General features: G+C 38.9%; 1 protein-coding gene across 8 annotated transcripts in view; it reads right to left on the bottom strand.

Moving 5' to 3' along the window:
* Window positions 1-13016, bottom strand: part of ANKRD17 (ankyrin repeat domain 17) — a 169894-nt gene that overhangs the window by 75965 nt on the left and 80913 nt on the right. For all 8 annotated transcript variants that reach the window (XM_080672443.1, XM_080672444.1, XM_080672447.1 and 5 more), the window contains exons 7-11: window positions 10674-10768; window positions 7057-7294; window positions 5398-5589; window positions 4912-5021; window positions 903-990 (exon numbers count right to left, since the gene is read on the bottom strand). In XM_080672443.1, the coding sequence (XP_080528569.1) occupies window positions 903-990; window positions 4912-5021; window positions 5398-5589; window positions 7057-7294; window positions 10674-10768 (723 nt within the window). The remainder of the gene's footprint in view (window positions 1-902; window positions 991-4911; window positions 5022-5397; window positions 5590-7056; window positions 7295-10673; window positions 10769-13016) is intronic.

The raw sequence follows: 13016 nt of genomic DNA, 5'->3' as shown, positions 1-13016 counted from the left end.
TCCCAGACAAACGTGATATGATTTCATCTATAAACACTACAGTATGTGCCAGTAGAAGATAATAAAAGATAATAAAAAAACATAATCAGTTTTTAAAAATGAAGAAATGAAATTTTATTTACATTTTAAGTTATTCAGTAGAGAAATGGATGAAAAACCATGGGATAGCTAAGTGTGTAGAGAATGAACATGGCATAGAAAGAAATAATATCATCTTTTTCCAATGGGAATATCTGAGAATGAAAACAAGTATTTGTCTTGGATTTGGAGCATTGTGCTAAGCAATGTGGAAAATGGAAATAAAATAGCAGGAAAGAGCTGAAGTCGGATTCATTAAAATTAAGCAAAGAAGCAAGTATACTGAGTATGTAATTCCATTTTTGAAAAAACTATGGTATAGACATCCATCACAAGTGTTCAAATAATTTAATCACAATATATTTCTGATCTTTTGTCTTTATGTATAAACAATTACAAACTGTATATTTCTTTAGTATTTTTTGGTAAACTGCCTTTTTAATTGTGTAAAGTCTTTCATACAGTCTTTCTCTTTTTTTTTACCAAGTTAATCAGTGGCATAAATATAAAAATCCAGATTTCAAGATATATTATTACATGAACAGAACAGACTTTACTAGTAAGTTATCTAAACCCCTAAAGTTTTACATAGAGAAATTTTTCATTTTTATAAGTGTTGCTTGACAAAGGTAACATTCAGCATGATCATTCATAGTTTGGACCTGTTGTATGTATCGCAAGATGTTTATCAAATACCCACTCACAAAATCTCAGCATACCAAAAAAATGTCCTTTATCCCTCAATCTTTAAATACCTGAGTGCAGTGATAGACACCTTTGATTAAAAAACAAAACGAACAAAAACTATGTTTACACAAACCTACCTTTACTAATTAAGAACTGAACAGTACAAACATGACCAGCTCTTGCAGCTTTCATTAAAGGAGTTCTTCCACCTTCAGATTCATGCTCCTGTTTTAAAAAAACACATACTTGATATTTAATTGCTAGTGAACAATTATTCTTTCTCATGATAGACTAATTTCTGAATCTAAATATATTAAACATCATTCTTTGAAGGACATTAAGGAATACATATTTCAATTTAAGAAATCTAAATTTAGAAACATGTCCTATGGAAATAATTTAAGAACTAGAGATATATTCATGTGATTGTGATATCCTCATTTAAATCCATCTGGGTAATTTTTCCTTCTTTCTCTACAAAAAGAATTGTGAAACCTGAACAGTGAATGGCACTCTAACATAGCCCTCTAGAAATGATCATTATTAGCATTAATCTCATCCACTCCAAGTGATTTTTGTTTCATAAGTTTTTATCCTATCTGTATGAACTTCTGTAAGTACATCTCTCTCTTTGACTTTCCATTATCTCTATTTTACCTTATACAAAAACAAAGGCTAGGAAACTTAACTCTACAATCATCCTTCCTATCTAATAAAAGAGTAATATGCAAATTGACCATCACTCCAACACACAAGATGGCTGCCCCCATGTGGTCAAATATGGCTGCCCCATGTGGTCAAAGATGGCTGCCCCCATGTGGACACAAGATGGCCGCCGCCATGTGGACACAAGATGGCCGCTACAAGATGGCCGGTAGGAGAAGGCAGTTGGGAGGGACCAGTACTGCAAGGGAGGGCAGTTAGGGGTAACCAGGCCGACAGAGGAGGGCAGTTGGGGCAACCAGCCCTGCAGGGCAGGACAGTTGGGGGGGACCAGGGCAGTGAGGGGGACAAGGCCTGCAGGGGAGGGCAGTTGGGGGGGACCAGGCCTGCAGGGGAGGGTAGTTGAGGGGGGACCAGGCCGGCAGGGGAGGGCTGTTGGAGGGGAGCGGGCTGGCAGAGGAGGGCAGTTAGGGGTGCCTGGCCCAGCAGGGGAGGGCAGTTGTGGGCGACCAGGCCTGCAGGGGAGGGCAGTTGTGGGTGACCAGGCCTGCAGGGGAGGGCGGTTGTGGGCGACCAGGCCTGCAGGGGAGGACAGTTGGGGGGGACCAGGTCAGCAAGGGAGGGCAGTTGCGGGGGGAGACCTGGCCTGCAGGGGAGGGCAGTTAGGCATCGATCAGGCTGGCAGGGGAGCAGTTAGGGGTTGATCAGGCTGGCAGGTAGAAGCGGTTAGGGGCCATCAGGAAGGCAGGGAGGCGAGCAGTTGGGAGCCACAAGTCCTGGATTGTGACAGGTATGTCCGACTGCCCGTTTAGGCCCGATCCCAGTGGGATCAGGCAGAAACGGGCAGTTGAACATCCCTTGAGGGGTCCCAGATTGGAGAGGGCGCAGGCTGGGCTGAGGAACACACACCCCCTCCCCCCCCGTGCACGAATTTCATGCACCGGGCCTCTAGTTGATTATAAGATATTACTAGAGATTTCTAGATTTCAAAAGGATGGAGACTCTATTGCATCCTTGTGATTGCTGGGTAATTGAGAATGCTACAGGAAATGTTTTCAGATCTTAGAATATACAGGTTTGAGAACAATACCTTTGATAAAGTATTTTTTTTATTTTAAAATATGATTTTATTGATTTCAGAGAGAGGAAGGGAGAGGGTGAGAAACATCAATGATGAGAATATAAAGTATTTTATATATGTACTAGAGGCCCGGTGCACGACATTCGTGCACTGGGGGGGAGAAGGGGGATCCCTCAGCCTGGCCTGCATCCTTTTGCAGTCTGGGACCCCTCGGGGGATGTCCGATTGCCAGCTTAGGCCCACTCCCCGCTAGCAGTCGGACATCCCCCAAGGGGTCCTTAGCGCTGCCGAGGAGGCAGGAGACTGCAGTTGTGCTTGCCAGCTGTGAGCCCAGCTTCTGGCTGAGCGGCACTCCCCCTGTGGGAGTGCACTGACCACGAGGGGGCAGCTCCTGTATTGAACATCTACCCCCTGGTAGTCAGTGCACGTCATAGCAACCGGTTGTTTCACCATTCAGTCGATTTACATACTACCCTTTTATTATATAGGATTTTTAAGACTCACATCTGATGAACAACTTTTGGGTTTTCTCTTAAGCCATATATTAGGCTATTCCAATTGTAATGGACTAAGCAATATTACATTGCTGCATGTTTCATAGCCCTGTGGTAAATATTGAAAATATAGTTCCTAACTGAAGAAGCTCAAAATCTAATAAGAAAGTAATATACACACAACTAATTAGAATATAATGTGTTACAAGTGTTTTAAGACTTCTACCAACACATGCAGAGCTGAAAGAGAACACAATAATAATCTAATTCAACCCTCTCCTTTCAAGGAGAAGTTAAATCAAGTTTGCAAAACTAATTATGGAGGACCCCATTTCAGTATGTACAAGAATTTCTCATAAACTATGAACTTCTTCAGGAAAACTCATTTATTTGTTAATATCAACCCCAAGAACATATGAGAGCATATATTTTAATTGAAACTAAAACCACCTTTTCATGTCTCACTTCTAGCCTCTCATAGGCTAAATTGAAAACTAGTTACTTTCACCACGCACATCTGCTTTATGCTTCTCTACCTCCAAAGCTATACCCATCCTATACTATTTCTTCCAACTAGAATGTCTCTTTTGTCACAACATTGCCATATCTACCTTTCTTAATTTTACCCAGCCCCAAATATAATCTCAGATGACATCTTTAGCTCTTCCAACCTTGTTTACTCTCTGTAATTTCCCTATTACATCTCTTTATAATCTTCTTAATTATGACCTCAATATTTAATCCTTCTTTAAAAAATATATATAGCCGAAACCGGTTTGGCTCAGTGGATAGAGCGTCGGCCTGCGGACTGAAGGGTCCCAGGTTCGATTCCGGACAAGGGCATGTACCTTGGTTGCGGGCACATCCCCAGTGGGAGGTGTGCAGGAGGCAGCTGATTGATGTTTCTCTCTCATCGATGTTTCTGGCTATCTATCCCTCTTCTTTCCTCTCTGTAAAAAATCAATAAAATAGCCGAAACCGGTTTGGCTCAGTGGATAGAGCGTCGGCCTGCGGACTGAAGGGTCCCGGGTTCGATTCCGGTCAAGGGCATGTACCTTGGTTGCGGGCACATCCCCAGTAGGGGGTGTGCAGGAGGCAGCTGATCGATGTCTCTCTCTCATCGATGTTTCTGACTCTCTATCCCTCTCCCTTCCTCTCTGTAAAAAATCAATAAAATATATTTTTTAAAAAAAATCAATAAAATATATTAAAGTATATATATATATATTATTGATTTCAGAGAGGAAGGGAGAAGGAGAGATAGAAACATCAATGAGAGAGAATCATTGATAGGCTGCCTCCTGCATGCGCCCTACTGGGAATTCAGTCCGTAACCCAGGCATGTGCCCTTGACTGGAATCGAACCTGGGACCCTGCAGTCCACAAGCTAGTGCTCTATCCACTGAGCCAAACCAGCTAGGGCTTTCACCCTTCTTACTAATTAAAAATTATTTGAGAGAAAATATTCTTTATTAAATATACATCTTTTAAATTTCTTTTATTTAATAATGCTTTGAATAGTATAAGAACAATTTATTTCCTAAGTTCAGTGAAATACCTCTAAACCATATTTGCCTTTTTATACCAAATCAGAGAAGCTTCTAAAAATAGCTAAATATCTAAGAGAAAATAATTTTGTACTAATATATCAAACACATGGTTTTCCCTTTTGTGTGTGTGTGGGGAATAAGGGGTAGTAGATCATATAGTCCTGCTAACAAGGAGAATACTAATGGACACCAAACAGTGTAGAAAAAAAAAACATGACTAAATGAGATAAATATGGTAAAAAAGCTAACATAAAATCAGAAATAAAGAAATATCTTTTGTCTATATTCTCCATAAAATTTTAAATTAAGTTTTTGTGTTAGTTTTAAATATTAGGATTTAAAATGTGACATAGCTTACCAGATCTGCTCCTGCCTGAAGCAACACATCTGCTACATCAGTATGACCATTTTCACAGGCATATGTTAGTGCTGTATCCCCTGTTGCTGTTGTTGCATGCACATTAGCTCCTGTAACAGTATTACACAATACATAGACTTAATAAAACAATCATAAGATATAAATGAGGACACAGAAATTTCTTCCAGATAAGCCATACTTCCTCTAATTAGACAAAGTATCTTTATTCATTTCTAGAAAACAGAGAATATTGTCAGCATCTTTACAAGCAAAACAAAACAAACAAACAAAAAAATCACTGCTTGAAATTTAAGTTGCAGATACCTTAAACAGCAATAAGGTAATATTTATTCAGAATACACACAAATATCACATCATTTTTCACACACATATTAGTGTACCATAAGATCAGAAAAATTATTTGCATTAAAAGTTTTACTTAAATAAATCATGTAAAAAACTCCTCCCAAATGCAAAAATGCCTACCTGCTGCTAATAAGTATTTAACTAACTCCAAATGACCCTCTTGAGCAGCTTCCATTAAGGGGGTAGAACACCCTAGTTCTATATCTGCTCCTGCCTTAATTAGAAAGTCTGCCACTTCCAGAAAGCCTCCACAGCAAGCCAGAGTCAAGGCAGTTTCTTGAGTTTCTTCTGTCTGTGCATTGATATTTGCTCCTAAAAATAAGTAATTAAAGAAAGTCATTAACTTATTCCAGAGATAAGCAAAACATGTTTATTTCCTAATGAACTATACTTCAAAAATGAACATTTACGTTACTTTACTAAACAATAAAGTGCTTCTCCCTTACTCTGAGAAGCAGTTAAAAATAAACTATCAAAACCATATCCACTGTGGATATTTGATGTACATAGCTGAAGCAAGCTTTATTCAGCCAGAAGGTACAAATCAGGTGCAATACTGAAAGCATTCTACATATTAGCTCCATTTTACACCTAAGAAAATTGAGGTTAATTAACTTGTCCAAGGTCACAACATTATCATTATCACTATTACCACCATCACCACAGCTAACACTTAACAGGTACTATATGATAAATTGTGTGTGTGTGTCTGTATGTGTGTGTGTATATATATATGTGTGTGTGTGTGTGTGTGTATATATATATATATATATATATATATATATATATATAACATATATATAGTCTCACAAAAACCCTAAAGATGACAAAATTAAGGCACTCGTTAGAAAGTTGCCTTAAGTTACAAAATTGACAAACAGTGGAGTTGTGATTCAAACCTAAAAAGTCTGCTCAAACTATGTTTTTAAATTTCTAGTCAATATTACCTCTCAAAAAGGTTTTAATAAAATGTGCCATTCCTCTTAAATTTGTCCGAACAAAAACTTTACTATTAAAATGGATATAAAAATTAGACTAAAAGTATGGATAGAGATGGGAGATTACTCTAAACTTAAGGTATCTTAATATAATAAAGTTAACTCTTTTATTTTTCCCAAGAGAAGTCCATGTGTACTGGGCTCTTCGATACCTTTGTATATGTTCATTCTAGCATTTTTATCAAGTTAATTTTTATAGCAGGATTTCTCATACTGTTTCATGAAACAATAGATATGAAATATTAACAGGTATCCTACCCCAAGAGAAATTTTCTTATATTAGCTTGAGAAGTACCCCACCTCCACTTCTCTATTGTGTTTTTTTTTTTTTTTTATTTCTTTTAATCACCTGAGGATATGTTTTTATTGATTTTAGAGAGGGAGAGAAACATCCATGTGTAAGAGAAACACTGATTGGCTGCCTCCTATAAAGGAATTGAACCTGCAACTTGGGTATGTGCCCTGGCCAGGAATTGAACCTGAGACCTTTTGGTGTATAGGACACCGCTCCAACCAACTGAGCCACACTGGCCAGAGCCAGTTCTCTCTGTTTTTAAAAACACAGCACCCGATGACTCTGAAAGCTCTATATTTAAAAAGTCTATTTGATTTTGTTGAGCATAGTATAGAAGCCATTTACAAAGCAAATATTTTATCATTTGTTTTTGTGACAATCTTCATTTCAAATCTATTAGAAAGATGAAATACTGAATTTAATTTTATAAAATTATAATTTACATTTTACACATTTATGCTTTAGTGTCTTAATTGGAATGGTTACCTTGGCCAAGCAGTAATGCCACCATTTCTTCATGTCCTTCACGAGCTGCTTCCATCAATGGTGTATAACCTTCATCATTGACTTCTTCAAGGCTAGCTCCTCTTTCAATAAGTAAGGCCGCAAGTTCCACATGCCCACCACATGCAGCCAATGTCAATGGTGACTCAAATGAATCTGCAGGCATGTTCACTTGGGCACCACTGTCAAGAAGTAACCTAGCAACTTCAACATGGCCATCCTAATTACAATGCAATTAAAAAATTAAATCAGCACCATTAAAGAAGCTTTAAAAATATGAAGATTTCTCATTTATTATACATAGGAAACTTATTGACCTCCATTCAAATAAAAATTAATCTATACTTAACATTAACAGTTGAATAAGCAAGTATTATTAAGACCTATCTATATTTCTTCAGTATAAGAGTAGGAAACAGAGAATGAGGATATAAAACAGGCAGGAAAATGATGCATTCAATCAAAAAGTTTATTAACCATTAGGGGGAAAAACCAGTAAGCACATGAAATAAGAGACTACTGTAAGATAACATCAACACTGCACGGTATCAACGTGAATGCTAAAAGGATAAAGATTAGAAAGCGAAAGTTGGATTTTTTGTAGAAACCCTAAGAACAAGCAATCTTTAGATTAGGTAAAGAAAAATGCAATACTGTTAGGAGTGGGAGAATTGTGCATGTGTTAGGGCAGTGGTCGGCAAACTCATTAGTCAACAGAGCCAAATATCAACAGTACAACGACTGAAATTTCTTTTGAGAGCCAAATTTTTTAAACTTAAACTTCTTCCAACGCCACTTCTTCAAAATAGACTCGCCCAGGCCGTGGTATTTTGTGGAAGAGCCACACTCAAGGGGCCAAAGAGCGGCATGTGGCTCGCGAGCCACAGTTTGCCGACCATGGTGTTAGGGAAAGGGAAACACCATATGCATATGGTACTTCCTTTGTTGTTCAACATTCAAATGCCAAGGAAAATTAAGAAAAAGGAAAAAAAGAAGTGCTCACTGATTATCTTCTGTTCCCTTTACCATAGGTTTCCTAACTATTAGCAACTCCAAGGTTCCTCTTTCCATTATTTTTGTTTCCTTGGATATACTTTTACCTTCTATGTATTACCTCAGAGGCATTTCGTCTTTTTAACGTCATACTCATTTTTGCCTCCGAGTTTGCCATATACCACTTTAATGTCTTACTACTAAGGTTGCTTTGGTGTTCCTCCAGCTCAGAATTTTCTCCCTCCATAGTCAAGTCCTACATTGCCTGGCCCCTACTAATGTCTTTCACCTACTTATAACACTTCCAGTGCCTACTGGTTAGATCTATAGAACATTCCATTTTAATTTCTTTATTTATGGGTTGTTTCTCTAGTGGGAGTGGCAGATGTTTTAAGTTCCTTATCATGAGGATATTATTGATGTGTTTTACACATATTACCTTATTTAATCTTCATAACAACCCCAGAGAAAGGTATTATTTCTCATAATAGAAAATAAGGAACTCAAAAGCTTTGGAGAAAACTTATGTTTGTTTAAAAGAATAATTCACTAAAGCAAACATTGGCATGGCAATAAAAACAACAACAAAAATACAAAGATAACTCAAGTCTTAAATGGCTACCTAATATTTTTAAATTACTAATTAAAAGTTAACATCCTTTTAATAATCATTCTCTGAAGGGAAGTTGAGAACAGAAACTTCAAATTCATTTGAAGCCTTTATCTATCTTGGGCATCTTTTTCTCATCAATCTGTCTATAATGTCACTTTGATCCATTTCTGTGACACAAATCATAGACTGAGATACAGAACTTTAAGAGTACTATTATTACCCATCCCCAGGTACAAACTCTAAAACAGAGTTCTTACAAAAGGAACTCAGGGCCCAGAAAAACCATGATAGAGAGGGAAAAATGTAACACAAATAATAGTCTAATTTCAAATTTCTCATAAATAAAATTACTGGTTTCATGAACATGTTATGCTTAGTAATATGTGTACACTCTGTGAATTATATTCTCCTCTTTAATATCTTTGATCAACCTTCTTAAAAGTCACTTTTAACTTGTATGCATATATGCATAACCCATGGACATAGACAATAGTGTGGTGAAGGCTTGGGGCAGGGGTGGGCTAGAAGGGATCAATGGGGGGGAAAGGGACATATAAAACTTTTCATCAATAAAGATTTAAAAGCAAAATAAAAGATAAATAAATGCAAAAACTACAAAAAAAAAGTTGCTTTTTGTGCCAACCACATAAAACCAGTATAGTTATGTGAGCCTAAAAAAATGAAGTTAATGCTGTAAAGCTTCAGAAAGCACTTCTAATAGAAGTCAATGTTGTATAACTGGCTCTGAAAACTATTGATAATTCAAGACAGCTGAGGTTCTGTTCCATAATCCTATCTAATAAAAGAGTAATATGCAAATTGACCGTACCTCCGCTACCACAAGCCACGCCCACCAGCCAATCAGGAACGAGTATGCAAATTAACCCAACCAAGATGGCTGTGGCCAAGGAGAGAGCAGGAGGTTTGGGTTTCCCTGGCAATGGAGGAAGCCAAGCTTTCCGCCTGTCCTGGCCTGCCTTGGCATCCGCTTAAGGCTACAAAGTTTCAATTATAGAAGATAAATAAATCCCAGATACCAGGGCCTCCCCTTGGGTTGCTGGGGGAGGGCATGGCCAGCCTGCAAACCACCACAGGCCCCTCACCCAGGCCGCTCCACACCCCAAGGAAACCCCCACCCTGAGCCGGGACACCCTTCAGGGCAAACAAGCTGCCCCCCACCAGTGCATCAGGCCTCTATCCTATCTAATAAAGAATAATATGCAAATTGACCGTCACTCCAACACACAAGATGGCTGCCCCCATGTGGACACAAGATGGCCACCACAAGATAGCCAGCAGGGGAGGGCGGTTGGGAGGGACCAGGTCTGCAAGGGAGGGCAGTTGGGGGCGATCAAGCCTGCAGGGGAGGGCAGTTAGAGGTGACCAGGCTGGCAGAGGAAGGAAGTTGGGGGCAACTGGGCCTACAAGGAAGGGCAGTTGGGGGGGACCCCGAACTGCAGGGGAGAGCAGTTGGGGGTGACCAGGCCTGCAGGGAAGTCAGTTAGGGGTGACTAGGCCTGCAGGGGAGGGCAGGTAGGGGTGACCAGGCCTGCAGGGGAGGGTAGTTAGGGGCAAACAGGCTGGCAGGGGAGCAGTTAGGCATCAATCAGGCTGGCAGGGGAGTGGTTAGAGGGTGATCAGGCTGGCAGGCAGAAGCAGTTAGGGGCCATCAGGAAGGCAGGCAGGCGAGCAGTTGGGAGCCAGCAGTCCTGGATTGTGAGAGGGATGTCCGACTGCCCGTTTAGGTCCGATCCTACTGGGATCGGGCCTAAACAGGCAGTTGGACATCCCTCGAGGGGTCCCAGATTGGACAGGGTGCAGGCTGGGCTGAGGGACACTTCCCCCCACCCCCGTGCACGGATTTCGTACACCGGGCCTCTAGTAAGTCTATAATAAACAGAATTTTTGAGCCCAAGGAAAATACACTCAATGTACATTATAAATTATTTATATAAAATACATAAATATATTTCATGTATTTCACCAATCTTACCATGCAAGCCTCCATTAGAGCAGTGTGCATTTCATCTGTTTTATGCTCTTGATCTGCGCCTGCTTCCAAAAGAAATCGCACCATCTCTAGGTGTCCTAGACCAAAAGTGTATTAAGATAACTTAAAAATCTTATTCCAAAAAATGTATGACAAATTATAATATTTTAATGTTTTATTTAAATTATAGCAATACATTTTTACGAATAATACTCAAGTCAGCTACAAGTTATCCTCAACAGCTGAATACAACTTATACCAGTGATCTTTGGTGTTCTACTCCTTACCCCATTGCCCTACAACTGTTGCTACTAGCATCCTTGCAGCAGATGGTCAAAGATGCCATTAAAATCCAACACCCAGAATACCCCCTCTACAACCTTTTAAGAGCCCAGGCATGCTATAGTTATTTTATTTATGGTGTGGAACAAATTAACTATCATGAACTAGCAGCATAGGATGATTATAATCCTTCAAGTTATTTCTATGAGGAAATGTGTTTTAAACTTAAATAACTAAAACTTTTTAGGAACAACCTGCATATACATTGAGAACTGCATACATAATAATATTCTTGAAATAACAGCATTTATTCAATATTTATTCATTCATTTATTTTTGTTAATCCTCACCCAAGGATATTTTTCCTTTTTTTTTTTTTTTTAGAGAGAGAGTAGAAGGGAAGGTTAGAGAGAGTGGAAGGGAGAGAGAGAAACATCAATATGAGAGACACATCGATTGGTTGCCTCCTGCAAACATCCTGGGTGGATCAAGCCTGCAACTGAGGTATGTGCCCTTGACAGCAATTGAACCTGGGACCCTATACACTGAGCCAAACCGGCCAGTGCTATTCAGTTATTTAGACATAAACATACTATACCCACACACATACACATATTTATGTAGTCTCAAATAAACCATATGCTTCAGTTCAGATAAAGACAACACATAAGTAGTTATAAAGACAAATTTTAGAAATGACTTCAGATATAATAAAAAAATTAATAATTTCCCCCCAAAATTATTTGGAATGAGCTTCAGTCAATTTTCAATCAACTGGAACTAGAGAGCAGTGGATGGTAGAATCACAAATAAACAATTTAAACAAAACTAACTTTGGTGAGTAAGTGCAGTATCTGCCACATCTTGTTTTTGCTATCTTTTCTCTGTCATTCTCCCTTCCCAAATATACACATCAATATTCAGCCTCAGCCTGAGTTCTATCCCATCTTCATCTCCTCCTTGTCAATCTGTGGCCTAAGAAACCTTACCAGAAATAGAGGAAAGGGAGCGGGTTCTTGGATCATGAACCCTCTATATCCAGCTTCTAATTAAAGCCTGTAAGCCGCAACTACAGGTGCCCCTTTTGGAAAGCAGGGTGGGGCTACAAGCAAAGGAGAGAGGGAAGAGTAGCTATATATAGCCCATCTCAATGCTCTACTGGCTAGCTGGGACTCAGTAGTAAAATGCAACCAGGTTCAAAAAGTATTTGTGAAAAGGGCAGCGAGCCACCCAACCAGCCTGCTTAATTTTTCTCCTCCCAGAAGAATGGCCTCTGCCTAATTACCCAATAGAACTGGGGAACTAATGGATCACAGCTGTGCTTCCTAATCCCCCTATATCTGAAAATTTATTACCACCAGATAATCAAAAAACACTTTAGATAGACTATATTTTCATATTTAACTTCTATTTTAGTCATTTATGTATCTAAGCATTATCTTAACCATATTTTAAAGAAAATTATTCCAAATGAACTCACACAATCTTGGGCACTCTGAAATAGAATGAAACAAAACACCAGGGCCAGGAGTAGGGTGAGGCAACAAAGTCCTGAGTACAAAACTTAAGGAGGTATTCACTCGAACGCTTGGGTAAGTGAAGATTCAACCACTGGAAGTATCTCCTTAAACTTTAAATTTCACCTTGCAGGAGCTTTTTCTTGATGCCTCAAAGTTAAGAATTCATCACTTATTTTATGAAACAAGCATGGCATAGCTGTAGATATGGAGCAATGAATTGAATGGCTATGCAGACATCAAATTTCATGAAATTTGCTTTTTTAAAGTTCCTTAGTTTATAGCCATTTATCTGTCATAAAGGTGAAGTTTGAAAAATACTGCTTCCGTGGGCTGTCTTTTTAGAATGCAGAATCTAGAGCATTTGCTAGCTGAAGACTAAAGCATCTTTTCAAACAATTGTGTTGCCATCCCAAGAGTATTTTTCTGTATTATCAATATTTTCAGTTGGTTTACATCACTTAAAATATTATGTACCTCCTTTGTACAGCTAAATATGGGGAGGCATTCTCAATCTCAACCAGCTCCTACTTCTAACTTTACTAAA

The sequence above is a fragment of the Plecotus auritus genome, assembly GCF_963455305.1.
Source record: "Plecotus auritus genome assembly, chromosome: 1".
Classification (NCBI taxonomy): domain Eukaryota; kingdom Metazoa; phylum Chordata; class Mammalia; order Chiroptera; family Vespertilionidae; genus Plecotus; species Plecotus auritus.
The sequence above is the reverse complement of the archived record's forward strand: the minus strand, read 5'-3'. Positions and strand labels throughout refer to the sequence as shown.